The sequence below is a fragment of the Barbus barbus genome (genome assembly GCF_936440315.1).
Source record: "Barbus barbus genome assembly, chromosome: 50".
Lineage (NCBI taxonomy): Eukaryota > Metazoa > Chordata > Actinopteri > Cypriniformes > Cyprinidae > Barbus > Barbus barbus.
Window position 1 is genome coordinate 12,297,010 of NC_136728.1, and position 26,526 is coordinate 12,323,535.

Here is a 26,526-nt window from a genome sequence, read left to right on the forward strand (position 1 = left end):
CCGGCCAAAGAACCTGCTGCAGTCACAGGTGTCCAGAGGGGCACCCGGGGAGGTGGATGGCTCTGTCCTACTTTTATGGCCACTGTATGACAGATTAGTTAACTATGAGCAAAGATTTCTAAATGTAGCCCAGGAATAACTATGGCATGACACAGAGAGAGTGTTTGGGTACCTAAACAGGTCTGACCCGTAGATCTTACCTCGTGGTGTGGTTAGGGTTTCTCTCCAAGCTATGGGCTTCTGACTCAAGAAAAAACGGGGAATGACGACAGGGAGCAAGCAGTCCGATGACATACGAGGCAATAAGCATCGATTCAGTCTGTAAATTATAGGGGACCGGAGAGATGGTCACCCAATATCTATGTTTTATGCAATAACCAGCAAAGTGCATGTAAGCTGAATCCAATACTGCTTATTCTAGAAATGTTCACTGCATCTTGTGCATTGCACCTGTCCATGAGCTACTGTTTCATCCTTTGGCATTCTGTAAAACAAACTTCGCAGGTGGTAAGCAATTAAAGTTGTTTAGATACCAAATTCACAAGATTTATGGCTGACAAGGCCCGCATATTAAAGATGTTTGACCTCATCCCTGTCTTTTGCAGTACTGTGTATGGGCTGAAGTGGGCATGGCCTGTTTAGATGACACCCACCAAACAAATAGACCTTTGACCCTTACAAGAGATCCCTAGCACAGTCCTAACAATCCACAGCAGTATTTAGACCCTTTGGAGGGAGGAGGGGGGACCTTTCAACCCCAGAACTGTAGTTCTCATTACCTCATGCTTTATCGATGCAGGTCATGTCATCAGCAGTGTGTGTTACCACTACACCTGATTATTCAACAGAATTCAGGGGGAGATATCAAGTCACCTAAGGACACCCAATGCAGTCATGCCACAGTTGTAAAAGCCATGCAGGTTCTTGTGATAGTGAATTGAATCTATATTAAGTGCCATCATGTGGCTATTTTTGGTCTTTCTCAAGGTTTATTGAGTGGTAATATTACATGGGTTGATTTGAACACAACATTTGATGGCCAAAATGAATGGCGACACATGTTAATAACTGGCACCTGAAAGCATCTGACAACAGGTGAAACGATCTCATTTAAAAAAAAGGGGGTATTATAATAAAATATTGGTTCTGAAACATTTTAAGTTTTATAGTTATATTTTAGAAAACGTTAATTTGTGTAATATTATTTTTATAGTGACTTTATACAGTTTTTTCCTCCTTGACGTAGAACATCAAAATACATTGCAACAAGATTAGCTTTTTATTGAAATAAATGTTAGATGCTTGGAAGACTGAAAGAACAGAACAGAATAGAATAGACAGGTCTGAAATGTATTTTTGTATTTACTGCTATAGTATACAGACAGAAAATATATACAATGCACAATGTAATGTAATGTAATAGAATAGAATAGAATAGAATAGAATAGAATAGAATAGAATAGAATAGAATAGAATATACACAGGCCTGGTGTGTAATTTTGTATGTAGAGTTATGATACATACAGTAGTATAAACAGAAATTATATACAATGTGCACTGTATTAGAATAGTCATAATAGAATACAATAGAATATAAAGGCCTGCCATGTATTTTGTAATTTACTGCTTTAATGATACACAGTATAAAGACAGAAAAAAAATGTACAGTGTATTAGAATAGAATAGAACAGAATAGAATATAGACAGGACTGGTGTGTAATTTTGTATTTACGGCTATGATACATACTGTAGTATAAACAGAGATGATCATAATGTGCAGTGTATTAGAATAGAATAGAATAGAATAGAATAGAATAGAATAGAATAGAACAGAATAGAGACAAGTCTGGCATGTTTTTTGTATTTCCTGCTATGATACATAGTATAAAGACAGAAAATATATACAATGTGCAATGTTTTAGAATAGAATAGAATAGAGACAGGTCTGGTGTGTATTTTTTGTATTTACAGCTATGATTATGTACAAAGTTTAGTGTTTTAGAAAGGAATAGGATAGGATAGGATATAGACAGGTTTAGACATGTATTTTTGTATTCACAGCTATGATAGTATAAACACAGAGAAAATGTACAATGTGCAATGTACTATAGGCCTACCAACCAAGCAGAAAATAACTAAGGCAGTGTGTATGCAATATAATTAACAGAACAATAAATAAATATTACAACATTGTAGCATACGAAAAAAAATGTAAATGTATTTTTAAAAGATTTTGGGAAGACCTAAATCCAAATGTATGTATTTTCTTTTGCTTATAAACCTTGAACTCGGTGACCTTTTTTCAACTAGTGACGCTGGTTGAATTAAGCTTACGTAGCTTCAAAGAAACGGAAAGACATTAGTAACACATTTAATGCAGGTTCACATGCGATATTCCCACCGGTCCGTAAAAAGAATGGCAGTAAAAATAATTTTAGCTGCTGTTTGCTGACGCGATAGACCACGGAAGCCATTTCTAAGAAGAAAAGTTACAAAAAGCGCCCTTTATGTGAGAAAGGGATTTCTCCGGCAGTGAAAATAGTTGCCTGACAAGCCGAGTGACGCACAGAGCGCTGATGCTTCATGAATGGACTGAAGATAGAAAGGTTAAGTAGCTCTTCGTTGTCACAGTAACGGCGTGATTTATGAAATGGCACATTTTCAGTACACACCACTGCCAACAGTTTTTTTTAGCAGTAATTGTCTTTATACGTCGTTTGTTTTTAGAATTTATTTTACAATATATTTTTATTAGATGCAAACGTGCTGTTCATAAATGCTCGAAAATGTCGATACGAACAGAGCATGCGCAGTCGGCAACACACTGAAGCGGTAATTGGCGGAAAATAGGAGAGTGGAATTAGTCAATGAGCAAAATAGGTGAGTACATGACAGTTTTCCTTTTTGTTTAGGGTCAAAACACAAGAATACATTAAATATTTTTAATTGAAATGCACTATGTAAGATATTTAGTCGCAAAGGACGAGCAGTTAAACAAGCTGCTTTCTGTCGGAGAAGTCTCTGAGTATCTGTGGAGATTGAGGTCGCGATGAACTAAGTGTTAAACTGTTGCGTTCAACTTTAGCTAAAATGTGTCTCAACAAATGTAACCACAAGTCTGCTCTCCTCATTACTGTTACTGTTTCTGCACTGACTTTTAAGGTCCTGCCTGAGAGAAAAGGTGACCAGCTAAATCAGGTAAGAGTTACACAAGATTTGGAACATAGTTGAAAAAAAAATATGATTCCTCATTTGAATTAAATACATTTTTACCACATTGACAGGTGTTACTGGGGAAAAGAAACAGTACAAATAAGAAATTTCACTCTGGCGAGACGTGAGTATTCACCAAATGTTATACTATGACTTTTTTTTCTCCCCCCATTAGGTTACATAATGGTTTGTTGCATTGCACCAGGCATATATATATATATATATATATATTAGTATATAGTTATTTCAAATAAATGCTGTTCTTTGGTATAACTTTTTATTAATCAGAGGCCCGGTTTCACAGACAGGGCTCATACTAAGCCAGGATTAAGCCATAGTTCAATTAGGACATTTCAGTAACTTTTATAAACGTACTTAGAAAAAAACAATACTGGTGTGCATCTTGAGACAAAACAAAGGCACTGATATACAGTGGTGTGAAAAAGTGTTGGGGCCTTCCTGATTTTTTTTTTTTTTTTTGCATGTTTGTCACACTTTAATGTTTCAGATCATCAAATAAATTTAAATATTGATCAAAGATAACAAGTAAACACAACATGCAGTTTTTAAATGAAGGTTTTTTTTTTTATGGAGGGAAAACAAAATCCAAACCCACATGGCCCTGTGTGAAAAAGTGCTTGCCTCAGTTAAGGTCAGTGTTCATGACTCCACCATAAGAAAGAGACTGGGCAAAAATGGCCTGCATGGCAGAGTTCCAAGACGAAAACCGCTGCTGAGCAAAAAGAACATAAAGGCTTGTCTCAGTTTTGCCAGAAAACAACTTGATGATCCCCAAGACTTTTGTGAAAATACTCTGTGGACTGACGAGACAAAAGTTCAACTTTTTGGAAGGTGTGTGTCCCATTACATCTGGCGTAAAATAACAGAATTTCAGAAAAAGAACATCATACCAACAGTAAAATATGGTGGTGGTAGTGTGATGGTCTGGTCTGTTTTGCTGCTTCAGGACCTGGAAGACTTGCTGTGATGAATGAAACCATGAATTCAGCTGTCTACCAAAAAATCCTGAAGGACAATGTCTGGCCATCTGTTTGTGACCTCAAGCTGAAGGGAACTTGGGTTCTGCAGCAGGACAATGATCCAAAACACACCAGCAAATCCACCTCTGAATGGCTGAAGAAAAACAAAATGAAGACTTTGGAGTGGCTTAGTCAAAGTCCTGACCTGAATCCTATTGAGATGCTATGGCATGACCTTAAAAAGGCGCTTCATGCTCGAAAACCCTCCAGTGTGGCTGAATTACAACTATTCTGCCAAGATGAGTGGGGGGCAAAATTCCTCCACAGAACAGTAACAGACTCATTGCAAGTTATCGCAAACGCTTGATTGCAGTTGTTGCTGCTAAGGGTGGCCCAACCAGTTATTAGGTTTAGGGGGCAAGCACTTATTCACCCAGGGCCATGTGGGTTTGGATTTTGTTTTCCCTTCATAATAAAAAACCTTATTCAAAAACTGCATGTTGTGTTTTCTTGTGTTATATTTGATTAATATTTAAATTAGTTTGATGATCTGAAACATTAAAGTGTGACAAACATGAAAAAAAAAAAAAAAAAAAAAAAAAACAGGAAGGGGGCCAACACTTTTTCACACCACTGTATTTTAAGATCAGTCAGTGCAAGTTTATTTCAGTTGAAACAGCTCAGACTTACATTTTAGTCTAGGATTAGGCTTAAGCCTTGTCTGTGAAACCGGGGGAAAGAATCCTAAAAAAATAAAATCACCATTTTCAGTAAAATATTAAGAAGCGCAACTGTTTTCAACATTGATAATATAACCAATGTGCTTTGTTGTTACTCTTTGATTTTGTAAAGGAAATGGCTTCTCTCCCAACAATGAAGAACATTCCCAATGTTGAAAATGCCTTTAAAGCATCCAAGAAACACAAAAACAAGAAAACGAAAAAGGAAAAAAAGCATAAGAGCAAAAAGCATGTGCCTGACTACTTGTTGCACGATGGCTGCCATGAGACAGTGTTTACACAAATACAAGAGTCTAAGAAAAGAAAACAGCCAAAGAAGAAAATCAAAGCGAAGGAAGACTTTCAGCAACCTAAATTAAATAAACAGCTCAAACAACCTGAAGATATGCACCAAACTCAGCCTATCATCTACATCTCCCCTGATCAGGAGACACCACATTCAACTGAGAAGGAGTGTAACAGAAGCGTGAAACGTAAAAAGAGAGTCATTTTCAACTTGCCACCTGAGCAGAGCCAAGCTGCAAAGACAACTGATGAGGAATTTGGAAAGAAGCAGCTGGTTGGCGAAAGCACCTTAGAATCCAGCACAGCTGAAGAAATAAATAGCCAAGACCTGTTTATAACACAGAAATCATTCTTGGACCCACATGTGGAGATCTCTAGCAGCTCAAGCTGCAGTGAGGCCACTGCGGTGAAGGTGCCAGTGAACCGCTCAAGTAGTTTTACAGCTGAAGCAACCACTCAAACCGAAAACTTCTTTACCTTCCCAGCACTCTCCACCTCTCTCAGGTTTCAGCAGCAGCAGAACACATCCAAAAGCCTGGAGGAACCGGTAGACCTGAGCCTGCCAAACAGAACAAGACAAAGGCACGGCCCAAAACAATCCACTGTAGATTCTGCGAAACCGCCCATACTGAAGATATCAGACACATCGAGTGAAGACGGCGATATGGTGCCCAAAGCCAAAGGTGATCTGCTCCAGCTGAAGGTCATCCAGACTCGCTTGAACGAGTCTTTCTTTTTTAAGGTGAAGGGTGAAGATTCTCCAAAGCCAATGTGCCCTTTGATGAAGCTCACGGAAAGTGTTGAGAAAAAAATGAAGAAGTAAAATCAGACTAGGCTAAGATGTTACAAATTCATAATGAAAAAAAGGCAGAGTTCTGTGCACATAGCTTTGTTATTTGCAGTTTTATTCTGTATTTTACATTGTTTGCTTCAATGTTTATTCAGTGTTCTTAAATATGAATGTTCACTGTTTGTTTACAAGCAAGCATTGTTCACAAAAATTCCTACAATTAAAATAGTTTCACGGTTGTACAGTTTTAATTGTGTCTAAACAGCTTGATTCCCATCCACTTCCACAAGTGAAAGAAAACATAAACAGGAATTGTAACTGGCAGCAGCAGGCTGTAAAAACACACGCTGCTTGCACTCGTACAGCCTTGAGGGAAATTTTCATCCACGGTTGCAGAGTAAAACAGTCCAGACAAGGATATCAGTGGCACAAGAACAGTCACTGTAGACAGGGAGAAAAACATTGTGGCAGAAAATGAACAATGAAATATTTGCTTTATAAACTCAAGATTCAGTGGGTTTTTCAGTGGCTTGGCTCCTATGGATCACTCTTGCATCTTGCGGGATCATGTTAGGAATACCATCAATGATGGGATATGCGATACCAAGCTCTTCGTTTATTAATTCATTGCTCCTTTCGTCGTACCTTGAAAAAATCAGAAGCAAATACATGTATTAGTATTATTGATAATGATAATCTGAACATCCCTTACAAAGGTGAACCATGTTAAACATATTTAATAATACAGTTACTATAACCCATACTAAATGAATATGGGGATATCCTTATATAAAGCAGAATGTCTTTCAGATGTCTTTGTAATTCTGTAGCATTTTTGTCACTCTCTTTTGAAAATAGCTTTTAATATTATAGTTAAATTGTTATACACAAAATAATATTTATAATTTTATATATACATATAGGCTATATATATATATATATATATATATATATATATATATATATATATTAAAAAGTACCTATGTATTTGTCAGAAGAAAATGTGTATATTAGTATTATTGATAATCATAATCCGAACATCCCTTACAAAAATGTACAAGTTTATGAAAAACTACAGTTACAATAAAAATACAGTATTAATTCAATTACTATAAAATCCATACTAAATGAATAAAATCTTCATATAAAGCAGAACGCTTTGAAAAAGTAGCTTTTTTAAAGTAGCTTTTAAAATGTTTAATTTTAATGCAAAAGTATAATATAATTAAATGTTAATAATAAACAATTTTATTCATTCAAAATATAAGTAATACATTATAAAAAATAATAACTATGTTTGTCAGTAGCTATACCAAGATTAAAAAGTTCGTGATGGAAATTATGAACTGGTGGTATGTGATGCCATCACTGCTACATAACTACTGTACGTCCCATCATATGGTAATAATATTATGCATGATGAACAATCATACCTCAGTGGTTTTTTGGACAGTGGACACACAAGAGACAAACGGCTGGCTCTGGCTGTCCTTCACTCCGTCGCTGCGGGGCTCACAGACCTCTGCACGCTAAACACTCCAGTGGCAAGCGTCCTCAATGCATGAGACATATCCGAAGACAGCTGTATGGCTAAAAAAACTAAACTTGTTTCACTCGTTTAACATATGCCAGCAGTGAACCGGAACCGGCGCGTCTGTAAACGTGTCCCCTGATCTTTTACATTCGTGATATAGTTCCGGTTGCAAATTGTTATATATATATTAGTTTGATAAGAAATGTCATTCATAAAAAAATATTCATTTATCTTGGTTTTACATTGTCTGCACAGGACAAAGAACACTCTTCAGCAAGAAAATGGATGCAGATATTTTGAAATCATTAATTTAGGTGCTCGGACAGACATAATTAACAATAATCACATTGGCTATTGTTGCATTGATCAAAATAATAATAAAAAGTAATAATACGAAAAATGTAAATAATCTAAACTACTACTAAACTATTGTTACTGATAAAAATAACTATTTGATCTGCATCGATAATAATAAAAGAGTTTAGTAATATATGTAAACTAATCTAAAGTAAGAAGAACAAAAATGGCAAGTGATGCAAAAGTAAATGTTTAATAGTGAGATTATGGCACACTATTAAATTAAATCGAGGGTTCACTACAAACTGCATTAAATACTGATTATATCAAGAGAAATGAATTATTATGGAAATAACGTGTTGGTTAGATTTATAAATAGATATATTGGATAGAATTATGACATTTTATGCCTCATTAAACGAATATGTTGAAAGCAGTGTGTGGCGCTCTTGCCTAAAGCATTGTAAAACACAAACGAACCCGAGAAACCGAGGAGATTATTCATGAACAGCAGATGTCGCCAGTGAACTGTATGTAATAAATAAACTCCTGCAGCAATGGAAAAACATAAAACTTTACTTTGAAGTGCTTGTTGTGAAACAAGCTGAGACTTAAATTAAAGGCAGAAGCTGCCAGGAGTGGAGAAGCTCTCCGTTAAGATCATATTGTAAACAAAGTATTGTGCGTATGCAGTGATAACAAATATAGTGTAAACCAACAGATTGTATATTGGCAATTTCACTGGGCCTGTGATTTTGAGAGGCTCTAAGAAGACTCATTCACACAAACAACAGACTCGAGCAAAAGTCAAGCATCTGACCAGCCTTCTGATGTCCAGAGGTGGCTGGATCCTCCTCAAAACTGCCCTCTTGATTTGAGAGCTATTCTTCAAGAGTCTCAAGTGCAGTTCTGGTTATTCATCCAGCTGGTTTCTCAAGACTCGTCCAGGGTTTTATCAGGGGTTTATTTCTTTGGCATGTGCTGTTGTGGCAGATTTCTTGTTCAAGGCAGGCAAGGCTTACTCAAATATATGGAGGAGACAGCATTGGCCATGCCATGTTTGTGTGTATTTCCACCAAAAACACAGAAGGGTACACATTCCCCCCGATATCCCTATACACAGCCAAATTGAAAGCTGTTTCGTGTCAATATTTGTAGTGTTTTGAGCTGATGGAAGAGAAAGAGCTGGAAGGAAGCTCATGAGCACCAGAGACCTCAGTTCGCTGACCTGCCAAGCATGTCAAATGAAACAAACCCGCTCCAGGCCAAAGTCAGGACAGACGGCATTGTGGGTAGGTGTGCTCTTCATTGCATTGAAAGAATCGATTGCCTCAGCCATGTGAAATCTGACTATACCCTCTTGCTCTTCTGAAATAGTTTACTTCTCTGTCTGGGACCTAAGAGCTGATCGCTGGAAAAACAAAAACAGAAAATGAATCGAAAATTAACTGAATTTAAAGTTGAAAATGTGTGTTACTTGATTAAGAAATCAAAGACAACTCATGAATTATGAGATATTCAAGGTTTGCTGTGCATAAAAAACCCATTACATTTACCTTGTTTCATTTTCATAAGTTGGTTAACCTTAAATCTCTAATGTGGTCTTTCAACTAAAACAATTTGTTCTCTGTCAACTGATGGCAATTAGACAATTTTGCTATTGCCTTCTGTTGCCATTTCCAGCCAGCATCCTTCAGAAAGGGTTTCACAGTTGCTAGAATCCAGTTAATCAAGCTTGAACTCTTTTCTGCTCCATTATCCACCACAGCATGAACGCTGAGCAACATATGATTGTGTGAACTGTTATTATTTCCTTTTGTTTCAGTTTCCATTAATGCAGATGGTGCCAATAGCGAAATATACAAACAAACAGCAATATGCTTCTTGAAATGTCTTAGTGGGCCAGTGCGCGCCACATGGGACTGGCTAATTTCTCGCCCATGAAAGAGAATTAAAAACCATATGCTTTTACCTCATTTAATGCAGCTGAATTGAAGGACTCCTCCATTCTCTTGTTTTTAGTATTTGATATTTTCAAGATATGGAACTGTCAGTTCAATAGGAAACACCTTAATTTACATTAAGGATACACATTAAAACACATAAAGCACAGGCCTATAATCAACCATTAAACGCCGTAAAAAAAAAGATATTAAAAGTTTTCTGATATTTCCATGCCTTTTTGAAAAAAATGAACATTTGCTAATTAACTAAGCATTGGTAATAATGTTGGCTAATGTTCTAAGTAGCTGTAAATAACAAGAAGAATAACAACGTGCAGTAAACGGTAAAACTGTTTGCACTACAAACCAGTGTGTTCATAATTAAGATGATATATTAAAAGGGGAATGGGAATATATTTAGGGGAAGTCGTGGCCTAATGGTTAGAGAGTCGGACTCGTAATCCAAAGGTTGCGGGTTCGAGTCTCGGGCCGGCAGGGATTGTAGGTGGGGGGAGTGAATGTCCAGCGCTCTCTCCACCCTCAATACCATGACTGAGGTGCCCTTGAGCAAGGCACCGAACCCCCAACTGCTCCCCGGGCGCCGCAGCATAAATGGCTGCCCACTGCTCCGGGTGTGTGTTCACGGTGTGTGTGTGTTCACTGCTGTGTTTGTGCACGTTGGATGGGTTAAATGCAGAGCACGAATTCCGAGTATGGGTCACCATACTTGGCAGTATGTCACTTCACTTCACTTAAAATAATATGGTAAGACACCGATTTTCAGTATCAAGCAGTAAAACTGTTTTGTACAGCTAAAAATAGCTGGACTCGGATGAGACCAGAAGCCAGACCCATAGAATTTACAAATGGCCGAGCACATTTTTACAGGAAGAAAAAGGTGGATAGTGTTTCTGAGAAAATATTGCTTTTATACTCTTTTAGAGATTTCTTTGTTAGTCTATAGAATCTTAGCTCCTGCTAATAAAAATATTGTCCATTAAGGTGAGGTATATAGACTATTAATGAAATTTCGTAGGCAAAAAAGTCATTATTCATTGCCAATAGTGTAGAGATGTATAAAGCACAACTCAGACAGAAATCATAAGAGATTACTGTTGATCAACACAGTGAATTCGCATGACCAACTGGAACCCGCTGCAAAATCTCTGTTAATAAATCTTTCGCTCTTATGTGAAAATTCCCAACTGAGTGAATTCCTGTATTTACCCGATCTCATGGCAATTTGTATTTTTTGACAAGGTGGCTATTTAGTACAACCCTTTTTGTGAAAAAAACATACGTATTTTACGAGATGGAAAATTCATAGGAATTCATATGAAGGACTTGACCCTGCCCCTAAACTTAACCTTCACAGAAATCGTACAAAATTTTACGAGTGCCCTGTTGAAAAAAAAAAAAACAGCATATGCTGGTTAGGTATGTTTCGAAGCATGACTGGTTTAAACTGGGTTTAAACTGATTCTTAGCTGGTTTAAGCTGGTCATGAGCTGGTTTAAGCTGGTCTTGTGCTGGTCCTAAACTGGTCCTAAGCAGCTCAGGACAAGCACATGACCAACTCAAACCAGCAGTCATGCTTCAAAACATACCTAATCAGCATATGCTGTTTTTTTCAACAGAGGTTGTGCGAATTAGTACGATTTAGCCACCTCGTAAAATAGGCTACTTGGCAGTGAGATAGTGTTTGTATTTCGGCTCGAATATTCGCAGAACAATGGTAAACATGATCCTATCTTTACAATGTACAAAACACTGCAACGATGTTATTTCAATAGCTACCTAAAAATGCAGAACCTTATGTAGTGTGAATAATTTTATTGCCAAAAAACAATTTCCTGTTCACTATAATCGAGATAAACAAATTTTCTCCATGTTCAGTATTCTAATTACTTTGCTCCATTTGCACAGCAATTCATGTAGAAGAACTGTAGCAGTTAGTGGAAGGTCCTTGGGAGAACACAGTAATTTAATAAACTCAGAGGGTTTGGCTTCTCAGGCTGTGGGATTAAGAGGTTCAGAAGTGCTAACCTAACACTTTTCAGGCCTGATAAGGTCTCCAAATGCTCTGGGCTTCTCACACGTCTAATACTCTCATCAATGAGACAGTGAAGCGGGGGACAGTTCCACCTAATAACTTTGATTAATGATCATGCTCAGAATTTATACTGCGAAATGAATTGTTCTGGTTAAAATACAGCAGGACAGGGAGAGGATTTTCTATTGTCATCAAGGCCATTCGTATGGATGTAGTGACGCATTAATCACTGCGATGTTATTGTTTTACAGCTTTACTGTCTAAAAATGTTGAATAATAGAACTAGTAAACCCCTTGCTCCATCACAAATGTGATATTTTAAAAGAACCAAACTACATTTACTCAAATATATATTTTTAACATTATTGTCTGTCATTATTTCCACTACAGGCCAAGAAGCTCTTATAAAAAGCCTTTATGTCCAACCATTGTGCTTCCTGACAAAAAATGTTCATTTTGCCCCTCAGAAGGTCAGTCGGAATAGGAGTTTTATCATCTCAGGAGGCAAACTGTAAATCTGACAGGTCTGGAAGTGCAGAGAGAAATAGAAGGAAGATGAGAAATTGTTTCATATGATCGGTCTCAATGTGGATGTTTTTTTGTTCTTTGAATCGATACAAACTATTTTAAGAATGCAGGTATATTGGAGACTTCCTGACAAATGCACTTCTAAAACTCATTTAGATTTCCCATTTCAGGGGATGTACTGTAGCTTTTGCAAGTTGCTTTTCTAAGAGATTGTCAAGACGATGTTTAGACGTTTTGAATTGTTTAAATAGCGTAAATAAAGAAATGCTTCTGTGGATTAAATATAACAAACAACAATCTCCAGTCTTTGAGGTTCCAGCATTTCCAATGTTTTTCCTAGGAAACCGAAATGACAGAATGACTCATGAAACCGTTGTTCCTTGTTCAAGCAGCGTTCGTGTCTGTGTTTGAGAGATTTGGATAGCTCAGAGCTCTGTGAGGATGTCAAGTGTTGCTGACTTTGATTAAAATGATGGTTTTGTCCCACAGGAGATGGGAAGACAGAAAATAGGAGATTTTCTCGAAAAGCAGAAATTAATTTGACTGAACTGTGAATGTGGAGCTTTAATTTCCGTGAATGCAAGAACTCTTTTGGTATGAATAGAGACTTCTTGAACTTAAATTAAGTTTTTATACCAAGGCGTTTGTTATTTTTTAACCAGCTTTAGATGTAAAATTCAAGAACAATGAGTTAAAAGTCTTTATTATTTTTTTAGAAAGACTATTTATATTTATAAAATATTTTTTCCACATCAAATAATCACAATCATCATTCACAAACTTGAGAAAAAAACATTTCAAAATTGTGCTACACAGTAGCAAAACTACTAAATGCTTAAATACACAACAGCCAATAATACAGCAGAACATTTAAAGAGACAGTTCACTGAAAAAATTTAAAGAGATGAGTAAATTCATTTTTGGGTGAACTATCCATTAATTACTCACCCTCATGTTTTTCCAAACCCATAAGACCTTCGGTACTCTCGTGAATGGCAACAGACTGACACGGAAGAGAAGAAATTATGAACATTATGAGTGATGACACATGGGACTATTTTCATGATGTCCTTACTACCTTTCTGGGCCTTGAACGTGCTGATTCCCTTGCGGTCTACGGAAGGTCAGAAAGCTCTCAGATTTCATCAAAAATATCTTAATTTGTGTTCAGAAGATGAACGAAGGTCTTACAGGTTTGGAACGACATGAGAGTCAGTAATTAAAGACAGGATCTTCATTTTTGTGTGAACTATCCCTTTAAGCATCATTGTCTCTAATCTAAACCATTTTTTTTTTGCTCAAAATTAAATGTTTGACACTTGTTCCATGTTGGCTTTGAGGTCCGACACAAGACATGAAGATGTTTACAGTGTTAAATAACAGAGAACAGCAGCCTTCCCCCGACACAACGTGTAAAGGGACACTGTATCTCAGTCCACTACATATCCCATGTGTCCCATTAGACGCTATGCTTATAGAACTTTCCCAGGCAATATGTTGGTAATTGTCCATTTTTGACTGCTGCACTGCTGAAGGGCTAGCTGATATCCATGATCCAAGTCTGCACTTTCCACCAACTCCAAACAACGCTTCGACTTCCTATTCTGAATGGAGCCTCCCTGCAAGACACAATATACATCAAAATGAGTGAACAATGACATTAAATTGGTCCAGGATCATGAAGGATGTTGATTTGTATGATGCTTTTCAGAAAAAGAGGCAATGGAATCTATTAATCTTAAAATGCTAGAGTAGACCTGTCCTTCTAATGTCGAATCCAAGCGGCGCTAAGTGAGAAATCAAAGTGACACTTGCACCTCAAGAAACATATTTCTTTCAGTCAGTAAATACAGTATGAAATACACCACCAAAGCACAAAGCCTTTCAGAACTATGTCAAAAGGAAAGTGATGCTCCTGAAGTGGTTGCTTCTGAAGAACAGCCTGAAGGATTGAGAGTCTTACAGTGTTGAAGGAGGCTCCGGAGACAGCTGAAACATGAAAGAGGAGGCCACAGGCGAAGTGTCGCCCTCGTCCAATCATCTGCCACCGTATGAAATCCAAGGTGTATGAAACGCCAAATGTCTCTCTACACAGGCTAAATCATATTATTGAAGATGCACAGTTGGAATATTTGTATTACTTTTATGCCACTTTTAATTTCCTTGGCTGCAACATTAGCATTTGAAAACAAAATGTTATACACTGCGTTAAGTGTGAAACTACATTATTGGATAGAATACGTTCATATGGTGGTTAGTGGTGGCAATTTAGAACAATTTAGATGGTAGAGTAGTACATAGTGCATTATTTAAAACTCAACTTTACACTTGAACAAAACTCTAACCCCATGTATTAAATTTACATAAGCAACCAAGATCACCCTAGAACACTCTAGAACCACAATGCCATGTTTTGCACAAGCACACATTTTCTTCAGATTATGTAAAAATCTAGTTTTTCTGCATCTAGTTAGATTTTCAACTAGCCATAAGTTTATTAAATGCTGAGCAAGTGAGTCATACAACATGCCTCCTCTCATTACGATTTACGCCAGTGACTCATGAGGCACATCCTATAATTATGTAAAGCAAAGTTGCGTTTTAAATAAAGCAGGAAGAATTCATTGTGTTTAAGCCTGTTGTGGATATAATTATCTATACCATTGACCCTCAATTGTCTGAGTGTTATTTAAATGGTTGTGTGATTGCTTAACATGTTCAACTCACACAAGTGATACTCAAGTATTAAATAACCATTCAGATGACAGCTGTAGATATAAAATAAGAATAATGATATTGATAAAAACATTTTTTTTTCTATTTTCAATTTTACTTTATATTAAATTTTAATGTGTGTCATATTGAATACAGTACTTATTCACAATATAAATGGGCATGTATGTAAAGGAAGAGTTAATTTGTAAAAACAGATAACTCGGTTTAACAATTTTCAAAAATCATGTTTTTTCATTGTGCATTCCAATTAATCTCAATCAAACTGCAGTTGGCTTATTTTGATTAAGTAAAAAAAATACAGCTAACTAACACAATTAAAACATAATAAAAACATGATTTTTGAAAATTAAAAAAAAATGGAGCTATCCGTTTTTGCAAATAAACTTTTCAAATGCTAATTTGCAATACATGCTTCTGAATTTGGGGACAAAAGCACCTCTCAGTCAATTATACCTTGTATTGAAAACATTACGCAAGTTACTAAAAACTGACAAAAATATTTAAAACCTGGAAGATTTTGACCATGTCATTCATTGTTGTTTTATGTTTATTAATGTTTGTTCATGTGATGCAGGGATTCCCAAGCTTTTTTGTCAGTCAAACCACATCGATATAACATATTTGCTCAAAGTCCCCCTGAGATTTAAAGTAAATAATTCAATAATTTAACAACACATTTCATTTACCCCAGTTTGGGAAACTCCGCACTAATATTATCTTGGTCACACTTTATTTTAAGGTCCAAATCTCACTAATAACAAACCATAAACTGTGTTTTCCCTCATTCAACTCCTAATTTGCTGCTTATTAATATCTAGTAAGGTAGTTGTTAAGTTTAGGTATTGGATAGGATTAGGGATGTAGAATATGGTCATATGTGCTTTATATGTACAAATAAACAGCCAATATGTTAATAATAGGCATGCTAATAAGCAACTAGTTAATAGTGAGAATTGGTTCCTATACTCAAGTGTTACTATTATGTTTAATACATTTAATGATGTTGATAAAGATGTTATTTCTCTTTTTTATAACAATAATCTCTTTTAAAGTTAAATCAAAAGAAATCTAAAAGTAATCCATAAATAGTCATATTACAATTTGTAAGTAATCTACCCAGCACTGTTTCTCTCACTCTATATTTCAATTTTGTGAAAAAGAATTTTAGTAGTATGACTTTTTCGTGGTCATGTATATTATAAACAAGGTATTATTAAGACCCCAGTACTTAAAAAATAATCTGGCATGCATCGTTGAACAGCTGTCACCGACAGGAACACAGCATCTGCTTCAGTTATGTTTTGCTCCAAATCAGCCTCCCTAAAATCATAATATCACTGACTGCTGGTGGTGCCAAACACCCTAAAGAGCTAAATAATACATTTCAGCTGGGTACATATGTCAGGTAAGCTTAGCGGCGCATTTATTCATGAACTGCCAAGCGGTATCCTGGTTACAGACTGAAAAGCAGACTGTCAACAGACAATGTGAGTCGATAAAGACTTAATTAAAGTCATTTCTGATGCTCTCCTATGAGTCAAGAGCCAGATCACTCTTTCACTGGCCTTGTCATCAATTATTCATCGCACCTAAAAGGCCACAATGGATTCGGCCCACCTGATTCCATTTTAAATAACTTGAAGAAAAAAGGTGGCTGTCTTTATGCCACCGAAATCGTGTGAGACATTAAAGCACGTCCCGAGGGTTTGTGTGAGAATTGATATCGTTCATACTCTTACACTTTTCCTGGTAGCGCGTTTGTTCATCTACTTTGACATCTCTCCCAAGGGGGCAGCATTACCCTTTCCTAATAATCTGTTCTGACATTTCTAGCACTCTTCAGCTAAACCTTTTAGACGACACTGCCTGCTGTGACATATATTAATTCACCTGCCTTTTAATAGAGATGCATATATTACGCACGGATGAAATCAAGATGTCTGCTACAATCCAGAACGGTAATCGAATTGAATTAAGAGAGCTTTACCACACACACACACCTCTGAATTATTAATACTCGATATCCAGAAAGTGTCCACTGCAGTCGCACAGCCAGAGAGCGAACAGATGCTGCAAATTGACAACAAATTTTAAGGGAAAGTTTTGAAGTAGTACTTCAATGATCCCAGAACTTGCTCAAAAAAAGGGAACAACTTTGGCATCGGCTTTAAATGAGTTGTGCAGTAAAGGATGTCTGTGTGTAATGAGGATTGCATAGAATGCTATGAAGCTCTTTATGGCCAGGGTTATTATAGCTTATTATAACTACAACTAAAACCATAAAAAACCCTTTTGTTACTTGAAATAAAATATGAACTGAAATACAATAATATATATATAGATAAATTGAAAAATAATAATAAAAAATTACAAAAAAATTAAAATTAAAATTAAAACACTAAATATGAAGCAAAAACTATTTAAGAATATTAATAAAGATACAATAGTATCTCTAAATATGATACTAAAATAAGTAAAATACTAATAAACAGACCAGACAGCAAAAACTGACCACTGCAATACTATACTTATTTCAATGTATGGCACCAAAACCAGCATAAAAAATGTATTGAGCATACAATTGATTGTTTCCCATGAAAGTATACCTGAGTAAAGAGCCAGGAGAGCTTCATGTGCTTGTTGCTGGCGTAGCTGCATTCCAGCAGTCGCGGCCGGCCGTTCACGTCCACCAGGCACTTGTTATCGTCGTCGTCGATGGTCGGACTCAAGCCTCCAACATGCAGCTGCTGAGAGCTTGTGTAGTACACATTCTAAAACAACAGAAGAGACAAGCATGCTTAAATTATACATATAATATGTGCATAACCAGACTAAACTTTTGGACACAAGAAATTATTCTTGAGCAGCAAAGCAGCATATTAGAATGATTTCTGATGGATCATGTGACACTGAAGACTGAAGCAATGATGCTGAAAATTTAGCTTTTAATTACATGAATACATTACAATTTACAATATATTCTTGAAAACAGTTATGTTAAATAGTAATAATATTTCACAATATTACTATTTTTACTGCAACAATTCCAGCCTTAGTAAGCATAAGAGACTTTCAAAAACATTTTTAAAAATCTTACTGACCCCAAACTTTTGAACATATTTTGCACAATTCAAATGTATAAAAGAAATTGGCAACACTTTACAATAAGGTGTCATTTGTTAACATTAGGTAATGTATTAACTAACAAACAATAAACAATGCATTTATTACACTACTTATTAATCTTTGTTAATGTTAGTTAATGAAAATACAGTTGTTCATTGTTTGTTCATGTTAGTTCACAGTGCATTAACTAATGTTAACAAACACAACTCGTGATTTTAATAATGCATTAGTAAATGCTGAAATTAACATTAATAAGATTAATAAATGCTGTAGAAGTATTGTTCATTCTTAGTTCATGTTTACTAATGTTGTTAACTAATGTTAACTAATGAACCTTATTGTAAAGTGTTACCAAGAAATATAGAAAAGAAAAGCATGTTTTGTAAAGAAACTATTACACTTATATGTTGAACACTGAAGCAAAAGCCTTCTATATCAAGCCCAGAATTGCAATAATAATCATAACATATCTTTTATCATTCTGATCCATTCATTTGGGCCGTCTGAATGTCTGTTTGTACAGCGCATGTTATTTAGCCCTGTATTACCCAGCCAATAAAATGAATTATTCATGTTTGATAATTGTGTCTTTCCCACGAAATCTCTAAGACAATGTGGCTCAGTTCCAAATCCCAGTGTTGATACCTAGTATTGCATCTTAATGGGCTCTTAAGAGGGAAGAATAACTTTTTCTTATCGACTGACTCTCATTTGTTAATTTCATACCCACCATTCAAACATGGGCTGGATGCCAATAGGCTACTTCTACAAAGCCCTTAAAGTGTTTGTACATGGCTGGTGATGGGAAACCACATACTTTTATGGAAGTAGAAAGAAAATCAGTAATAGGACCTTTAACAGCTGCACTATGATACATGTTCTGTTTGTTTCAATGTAAGTGTTAGCACTTAGATATATACATTTCTTAACTCCAATAAATCATTACATTAATTTTAGGTGTATACATTTAAAAGCTGAAGTCACAAATTTCCCATAACTTTAGCATTTCGGATGCTTTGTGAAATTAAAAGTTCTACTAGTTCTATTCCCCATGCGCTCCCCGTGACCTAGTTTCTCCCTCTCGTTGAGTCTCATATTTGATTCACCTGTGTCCCATTCATTACCCCTCGTTAAGCCCTGTATTTATAGTGTTGTCTGCCCCTTGATTCCTTTGTCTGGTGCTAAATGTCCGTATTATGTGCTGTGTGTGTATTCCTGCCAAGCCCTGTTACCCCTTGTTTTGGACTATTAAAGACTGTTATCCTGAATCTCCTTAGTCTCCATGCTCCTTTGCTCCTCACAGTAGCTCCGTGACAAACAACAACAATATATAATTTTATTTATATATGTACACACACACACACACACACACACTTCCAGTATATATATAGTCATTTTAAAATTAAAATTAAAAGTGTTTATAAATAATTATTATTTTATTGAAAAATATTTCTATTTAAATTTTCCATTTACAAAAATGGAAAAAATCTTTTTGTGGGCCAATTAATTTTGGCTTAAACTAAATGAATTTATTCACATTAACTTTAGATGTGCATTGTTTGATGGCATGAGGCAAATAACTCAGACAAGCAAAATCTCTGATATTCAACATTTGCTTTGAATCACTAATGCACATTTTGTTGGACCAAGTCCTAAATCAATAGCCCTCATACTTTAATCCCTCGCCTTACTGAAAAACAAGCACTTTCAGAAAGAATTCATTTCATGCAATATACCCACATTTTTATTTCACGGTCTGGATGGATTGATATTTCACTTCAAAAGCCTGAGCCTGGAGAAGTGCTAACAGTATTATTGATTAGATAGCTCACGTAGCGCATGACAAAAACTTCTCTCAAATACATAGATTAAATTGGTTGTATACCATCTAGAGCGATTTTAGCAATCCAAAAATTGTGTTACAATCAGTTCTACAATATCTGATTCAGAGCTAGGCATTCTCCTCAGATCCAAATCAATTCAGATCTCTGGTATCGTTTGGGAGCTACCATGCTTTCCACGGAGACTGATTATGTGTGTCAGGACAGTTTTTTCCTCAGAATACCACGGTACACCTGAGCCTACAGTAAAATCAAATGAAATAGTTTGACTTTGGAACGGCACCAATGCAAAGCTGCTCAAACTTTTGTGAGGCACCTTGAAATGAAAATCTCTGCAAACACAAAGGCTGAACAGGCAGAGAGTGCATCTCCATGGACACATAAAACAACTAATCATTAATTCACAATGGAAACAATGCATGTCCTTCGGGATCCTTTGATGAGCACTGGAACTGTGACAGGAAGTGATGGAGGGCTAAAATGGGACAGGGAATAATATAAGAGAGAAGAAAAACAAGGACTGAACTTGCTAGGGACTCATTTAGCACTGCTTGAGGAAAGGCTTGCCTTTTCTCTTCTTGAAAGATTTATGGCTGTTGTATGGGAACAATGTTCCTTTTGCGCAATCAATGGGAGATATGCACTGAAAAAAAAGAGCGAGCGTGTCTATGCTTCATTTCCAACATGCTCAAATCCCCGAGCAACTGTCACAGTGTTAATACGCTTAGCTGAGGTATTGTCTAACGGCCCATTAAAGATAAAACAAATCCAGCACCACGAGTATAGAGACTGCTCACATCCTATCAGAATGATTCAAGTCAGTTTAAGTGTGTAAACAGACATGAGATGCACTGTAAATTATGCAAAAACATTCTGGCTGGTAGAGAACTTAAACATATATCTATATTTGTACACACACACACACAGAAAGAGAAAGAGAGAGAATAATTACATCAAATCCATTCATTCTCCAAAATGCTAATCCCCTGTAGGATTAATTATATATATATATATATTTTATAAAACATTATTATTAGTAGTATTAGTAGTAACATAAATAAATAAAAATAAATAAACTATTTTGCACATGTTAAAATAAAATATTAGATAAAATACTATGCATACATATATAAAATTAAACATTATATTAAAATAATATAATAATGTTATTTTATAGAACGATTATACCTATCCATGCTCTGTGGCATTGTGGGAATTATATAAATTGTATAAAATATTATTATTAGTAGTAGTAAATAATATTAAATAAAAAAATATTTTAATGAATAATTTACGAAAATAATTTTCATAAATGATTTTGCATATATTAAAATAAAAGTGTGCGCACACACACACACACACACACACACACGCACACACACAGATGAGTAGCTACTCAAGGAAACGGGTGTGGTCTTTGATTGGCAGACAATATCCAGTGGGCTTGACAAGAGGGGTAATCCAGGTACACGAGCAATGGTCCAGGCAGGGGCAAACAGAGTCCAAATGGAAGGCAAAGGGTTAAACCAAGGTACAAGGCAGAAGATCAGGAACCAGACAACAAGGCAACACGAAAAGACTAGACTTAAACTAAAATATGAAACGGAAACTAGGAATGACTCCGTAAGGCAGCTAACATTCGGAGAGTGATAAACGCAGAACAATACAGGAGAATGAACACAAAAACAAACACGGAAAGGCTTGGTAAGTAGCTAACACTAGGAGAGTGCTAAACGCTAGACAATACTCGGCAACTAGAACAGCATCTGAGTGTGTTATATGTAGTGTGTGTAATAGCTCTTAAGTGAGCGTGTAATTAGTGACAGCTGTGTGATCAGCGCATTCAGCTGTGTATGTGCAATCAGTGCAATGGATGATGGGAATTGCAGTCCAGTGTGATGTGTGGTTTGAGTCAATATGATGGAGACCAGATTCGTGACAATATATATATATACATATATATATATATATATATATAAATGTATAAAATTATTATTTTAGAACACTTATACCTATTCACCCGCTGTAGGGACATGGGAATTATAGGTATTATATAAAATATATTATTATTATTAAAAAGAAATAAATAAATAATAAGTTTTTAAATAAATATTTTTGCATTACATTTTAATAATACATACATTATATATACAGTATATACTGTATATATATATATATATATATATAGAGAGAGAGAGAGAGAGAGAGAGAGAGAGAGCATAACAGGTAATAATTAATAGTAATAATAAAAACTATATATATACTACAATCCTAATTATAAAAGCTACATGTCATCAACAATAACAAGTTAAAGCCCTGGAGCCTCTAAAATTCCCTATAATTAGCAGTGGTATATTTCTGATTTCCTCAACAGATTCTAGAAAGTTTCGAATCAGCAAGAATAGAAAGTGAAAACATTATACTGAATTGTTTGGCACCATTGTGTCGTTTCCAATAAGAGAGCTGGAAGCACACACGGATATGAATTCAGCAGGTGTAAGAGACCCAGCTAAGTAGTTAAAATCATGCTGACATTGCTGTTCTCTGTCTTTCCCTCCCTCTCTCTCTCTCTCTCTCTCTCTCTCATTTATATATCTCTGTCACATATTCACATTCTACAATTCGTCCTCATCTAAATGATGCCCCTGTGGTGGTGAAACAACCCTCCCTGGTTGTGTTCTAAGTCATTGCTCTTTACTGAGATTCATTATAGTGACAATAGCCCTGGAATCTGTCTAAATCTGAAATTACCTGGAGAGTCGATGCTTTATGGAGAAAGCTCCCTATTTTTACAGTATTTTTGCAGGATATCATTTGTTGTGGATCCTGGTTGTGTAATACACTAGGAATAAGACAAAAAAAAAAAAGCAGACTGGATTGCCTCGAGCAGCCCAACTGTTCAAAAATTCATATTTCGGGCCTCAGCACAAAATAATGAAGAGGTTTTATGCAATGCAATGACGGTTTTATGGGTTGCAGAAATTGACAGTGTATCATTGTGAAACGCTGAGATCAATTGTGACGGGAAGATGGGAAAGCGCAAGCCAAGCGCATACAAGCCAAATCTTCATAAAAGAGAAATCTTCATAGAGGAAGAAATGTCTTTTAACTCACATTTTCACCATGAATTAAACAACTGGAGTGTGCAGAGCCTTTGTACAGAAGATAGGAATAAGGATGAATGATATAGCCATAAAAATTCAATGTTTATATTTTTCAGCCTTTTGATATCTCAGCACTTGCGTATTTGCTCTGAAATGGTTTAATTTTTTTTTTCAGCCAAACAGCCATAGTTGCCAAATAAATCGCCAAATAAAACTTTAAATAAGAAAAGTTCTAGATCCAAAAGCTAAAATACAGTTATTTATAGGAATGTACCATTTGAACATTTTTTAAAATGAGCTTTAAATTGAAAAATTTTAATAAAAAAAAAAAAAAAACTTCTACTTTTAAAAAACTTTTTTCACTACATGAACTGAAGGAAGAATCATACTAAAATGATTATTTCAGTTGTAATTAACATTTCTGTTTAGTGACAAACATAATTAGCTTCAGAGTAATGAATCTTTTTTGATTCTGAATTATAATTGATTCAATGGAATGGACAGTTTTAAGTGATTCACATAAATGTGTCGAAGCAATCAACTCAAACCTTTTCTATTAAGGTTTAAATTAGAGATGCAATTAAAAACATTCTCATATTTGTGAGATGAAAGAATGATTTGCTAAACTAGCCATAGTTTAGAAACTTAAACAAACCAACAAACTAAATATTCACAATGTCATCAAAAACATAGCAAAACTTTTAAAAATGCATGAAAATTCAATTTATCGCCTTGTCCAAGAATATTTTTATATTTAGGCTACAAATCAATGTATAAAAGTTGAAGCTGTAGCTTAGCGGTTAGCATATATGGTCTAAACCATTTAGCCATGTGCTAAACAGGTGCAAATAAACGTTTTTTATGATCCTGTTCCAACAGTTTCTACTTGTTATTTTCTTGACCTTCAGGCCAAAAATAAGTTCCTAAAAATGCTTAATGCCACATATTTTACAGATATAGTGAGAAACATGGAAAGAGAGAGCAGGAGATGTGATGGAGTCAGACATGAGCACTTATGAATTACAAATGAGTTACACGCCTTCTGAGGACAGAAAAAGGATGAAAGCCAGAAGGTGCAGTGGACTGGACACTAACCTGAGGCGTCAGGCCATGGCAGATGTACAGGATGGGAATGTTATCGGAGTCGGGACCTTGATCCACACATAGATCCGGCCTCAGGCTGTTCCTCAGCTACAGGGAAACACACACACAAAGATGCAATATATAAACAAGCAGATCAGACCCGTTTCACACTGGAAATCCGGAGAGGAGAAGATGGATTACGAGTCCGAAAACCATCTTTCTTTCTCAGTCTGCTAATGGCAGATGTGTGTGAAAATGCCCTGGAGCTCAGCTTTCCTTTGTCTTCACAATGGAGCTGTTAATTATGCTATTCCACAAAAGAATGCCAATTAGGAAAAGCGCTCTGCTGGCCTTGCATTGTGATAAATGAAGAAACAGCAGGCCTTGAGTAAGAAAAATAATACTTAGTTCAAACTGTTTCTATAACTCAGTATTATGAGAAACAATGTCATTTATCAGATAAGCAAAGTCTCTACGTGCTAATAAACTGCATTGAGCTATGTCAGGCTATGTTGTTATATTATTATGCCTTCAGAATGGATAAATATCTACTTTATGGATTTACACATTTGATCAGTACAGAAAAACATGGTAACAGTGTCGACATTTTAAGATGTGATAAGCGAAACAAAACAAGATAAAATGATAACAAATGTATGAGACTTGTCTTTGAACAGAGAAAGCAGGATGATGAGAAAGTTTTTTGATTTATGAAATATCTCATTACTTTAAAAAGGGGAGATATATGAGGGTAACATAGCTGATGCATAATCTATGAGTCTCTTTTTTAAAAGAAACGCATTGTGTCAACTAAAACCTGAAAAAAATACACTGCCGTTCAAATCTTTAGGGCGGTTAAGATTTTTTGTTTTTGAGAGAAGTCTCATAAACTAACCTAAGCTGCATTTATATGATCAGAAATATAGTAAAAAAATAAAATATAATTTTAAAATAATATTTTCAAATATTATTACAATATAAAATATTTTCTGTTTTAATATATTTTAAAATATAATATATTTATATTTATAAAGCTAAATTTTGAGCAGTTATTAATCCAGACGTCATTGTAACATGAGAAATCATTCTAATATGCAGATATGGTGTTCATAAAGAATTTTTATTATTATTATCAATGTTAAAAACAATTGTTTTACTTAATATTTTTGTGAAAACTGTGCTACATTCTTTGAAGGATTCTTTAATGGATTTTTGATCAATATAATATGGCCTTGATAATAAAAGTTATAAGGGCTTTTAACACTAATATGTGTGTTTGTGTATAATACACACACACACACACACATATACGTGTGTGTGTGTGTGTGTGTGTGTGTGTGTGTGTGTGTGTAAACAAAAGCCCAGTGCCTAGTATAACTTGTCTATATATTCATTAGGTAATTTTTTTACACACAAATATAGAAATGGCATCAGTTTTGTAGATGGATGTTTAGCGATGACTGTTATTAGCTGAAAAGTGGATACTCACTACACCATAAGCAATGGTCTCGGTGTAGGTTCTCATCTCAGAATATATATTCTTCAGGAACCAGCTGAAGGGTTTGCAGCGGAGTCTCTCTCTGAGAGCTTTTCTCTCTCTGATATCACCAATATCGATCCCTGAGTCCTGCACACACAAACACCCAGAAGCACACGCAGTCGTGAGCACACAAGAACTCATTTACAGAGTGCAGAATCTAACAGCTAGAACATGAGGCTCAGGGCTGCGAGCGAAGAAAAGCTCTTATTGTGTCAATGTACATTTATCTCTGTCCTTCAGGCACTTGCGGTAACTTCAAGTGAAGTGATGCTATATGCTGCGGCATTTCAAGACGTCATGGGAAGAATATGTACAGCTCGAAAGTGAGAGCTCATTAAGAAACCCTAATGACTAGCTTAAATAAGTCATGGTCATTGCATTTAAGCCCATTACATCTTAACTTAAAATGACGAAGCAGCATGAATCCTTTAACTTCCATCACATTCATGCACTAATAAAGAACTGAAAGCTATTCAAGGCTGTGTATTACAGAAAATCTGCCATGGTTAAAGTATGGGGTTAGGTACAACGTGACAAAGAGTGCTTAAATCGCCAACAGAGATTGGCTTACAGTGGCTTTTTCCTTTTATAAAACAGTGACAGACGAAATATGATAAAAACTCTAATGTGCAAAGGATAATTCAATTTAGCTGAAGGCTACTTACAGCTGCCAAGCAATTTAGCATATTGATATACAAATACATTTGTGAGACCTTAAGTGGAAATGCTTATA

General features: G+C 35.6%; 3 protein-coding genes across 3 annotated transcripts in view; 1 reads left to right on the forward strand and 2 right to left on the reverse strand.

The window, feature by feature from the left end:
• Positions 1 to 2,594: 2,594 nt before the first annotated feature.
• Positions 2,595 to 6,257, forward strand: LOC306868556 (uncharacterized protein). The gene is made up of 4 exons (XM_079414796.1): positions 2,595 to 2,880; positions 3,163 to 3,198; positions 3,285 to 3,337; positions 5,046 to 6,257. The coding sequence occupies exon 4, from the start codon at positions 5,049 to 5,051 to the stop codon at positions 6,039 to 6,041; it is 993 nt and encodes a 330-aa protein (XP_079270922.1). The 5' UTR covers positions 2,595 to 2,880; positions 3,163 to 3,198; positions 3,285 to 3,337; positions 5,046 to 5,048; the 3' UTR covers positions 6,042 to 6,257.
• On the reverse strand, positions 5,178 to 7,638 carry LOC306868557 (phosphatidylinositol N-acetylglucosaminyltransferase subunit Y). The gene is made up of 2 exons (XM_079414797.1): positions 7,442 to 7,638; positions 5,178 to 6,653 (listed from the first exon to the last, which is right to left on the reverse strand). Exon 2 carries the CDS (start codon positions 6,469 to 6,471, stop codon positions 6,256 to 6,258), a length of 216 nt encoding a protein of 71 aa, XP_079270923.1. The 5' UTR covers positions 6,472 to 6,653; positions 7,442 to 7,638; the 3' UTR covers positions 5,178 to 6,255.
• Positions 7,639 to 13,046: 5,408 nt separating this feature from the next.
• The window catches only part of LOC306867934 (polypeptide N-acetylgalactosaminyltransferase 18-like), a 56,482-nt gene continuing 43,002 nt past the window's right edge, over positions 13,047 to 26,526 (reverse strand). The window contains exons 8-11 of the mRNA XM_079413887.1: positions 25,743 to 25,880; positions 24,266 to 24,361; positions 17,706 to 17,870; positions 13,047 to 13,982 (exon numbers count right to left, since the gene is read on the reverse strand). Coding sequence (XP_079270013.1) covers positions 13,836 to 13,982; positions 17,706 to 17,870; positions 24,266 to 24,361; positions 25,743 to 25,880 — 546 coding nt within the window. The 3' untranslated portion in view covers positions 13,047 to 13,835. The remainder of the gene's footprint in view (positions 13,983 to 17,705; positions 17,871 to 24,265; positions 24,362 to 25,742; positions 25,881 to 26,526) is intronic.

What these genes read in the sequence shown, in the direction of transcription:
- LOC306868556 (XM_079414796.1), top strand. Translation starts at nt 5,049, where the DNA reads ATGGCTTCTCTCCCAACAATGAAGAACATTCCCAATGTTGAAAATGCC.
- LOC306868557 (XM_079414797.1), bottom strand. Translation starts at nt 6,471, where the DNA reads ATGTTTTTCTCCCTGTCTACAGTGACTGTTCTTGTGCCACTGATATCC.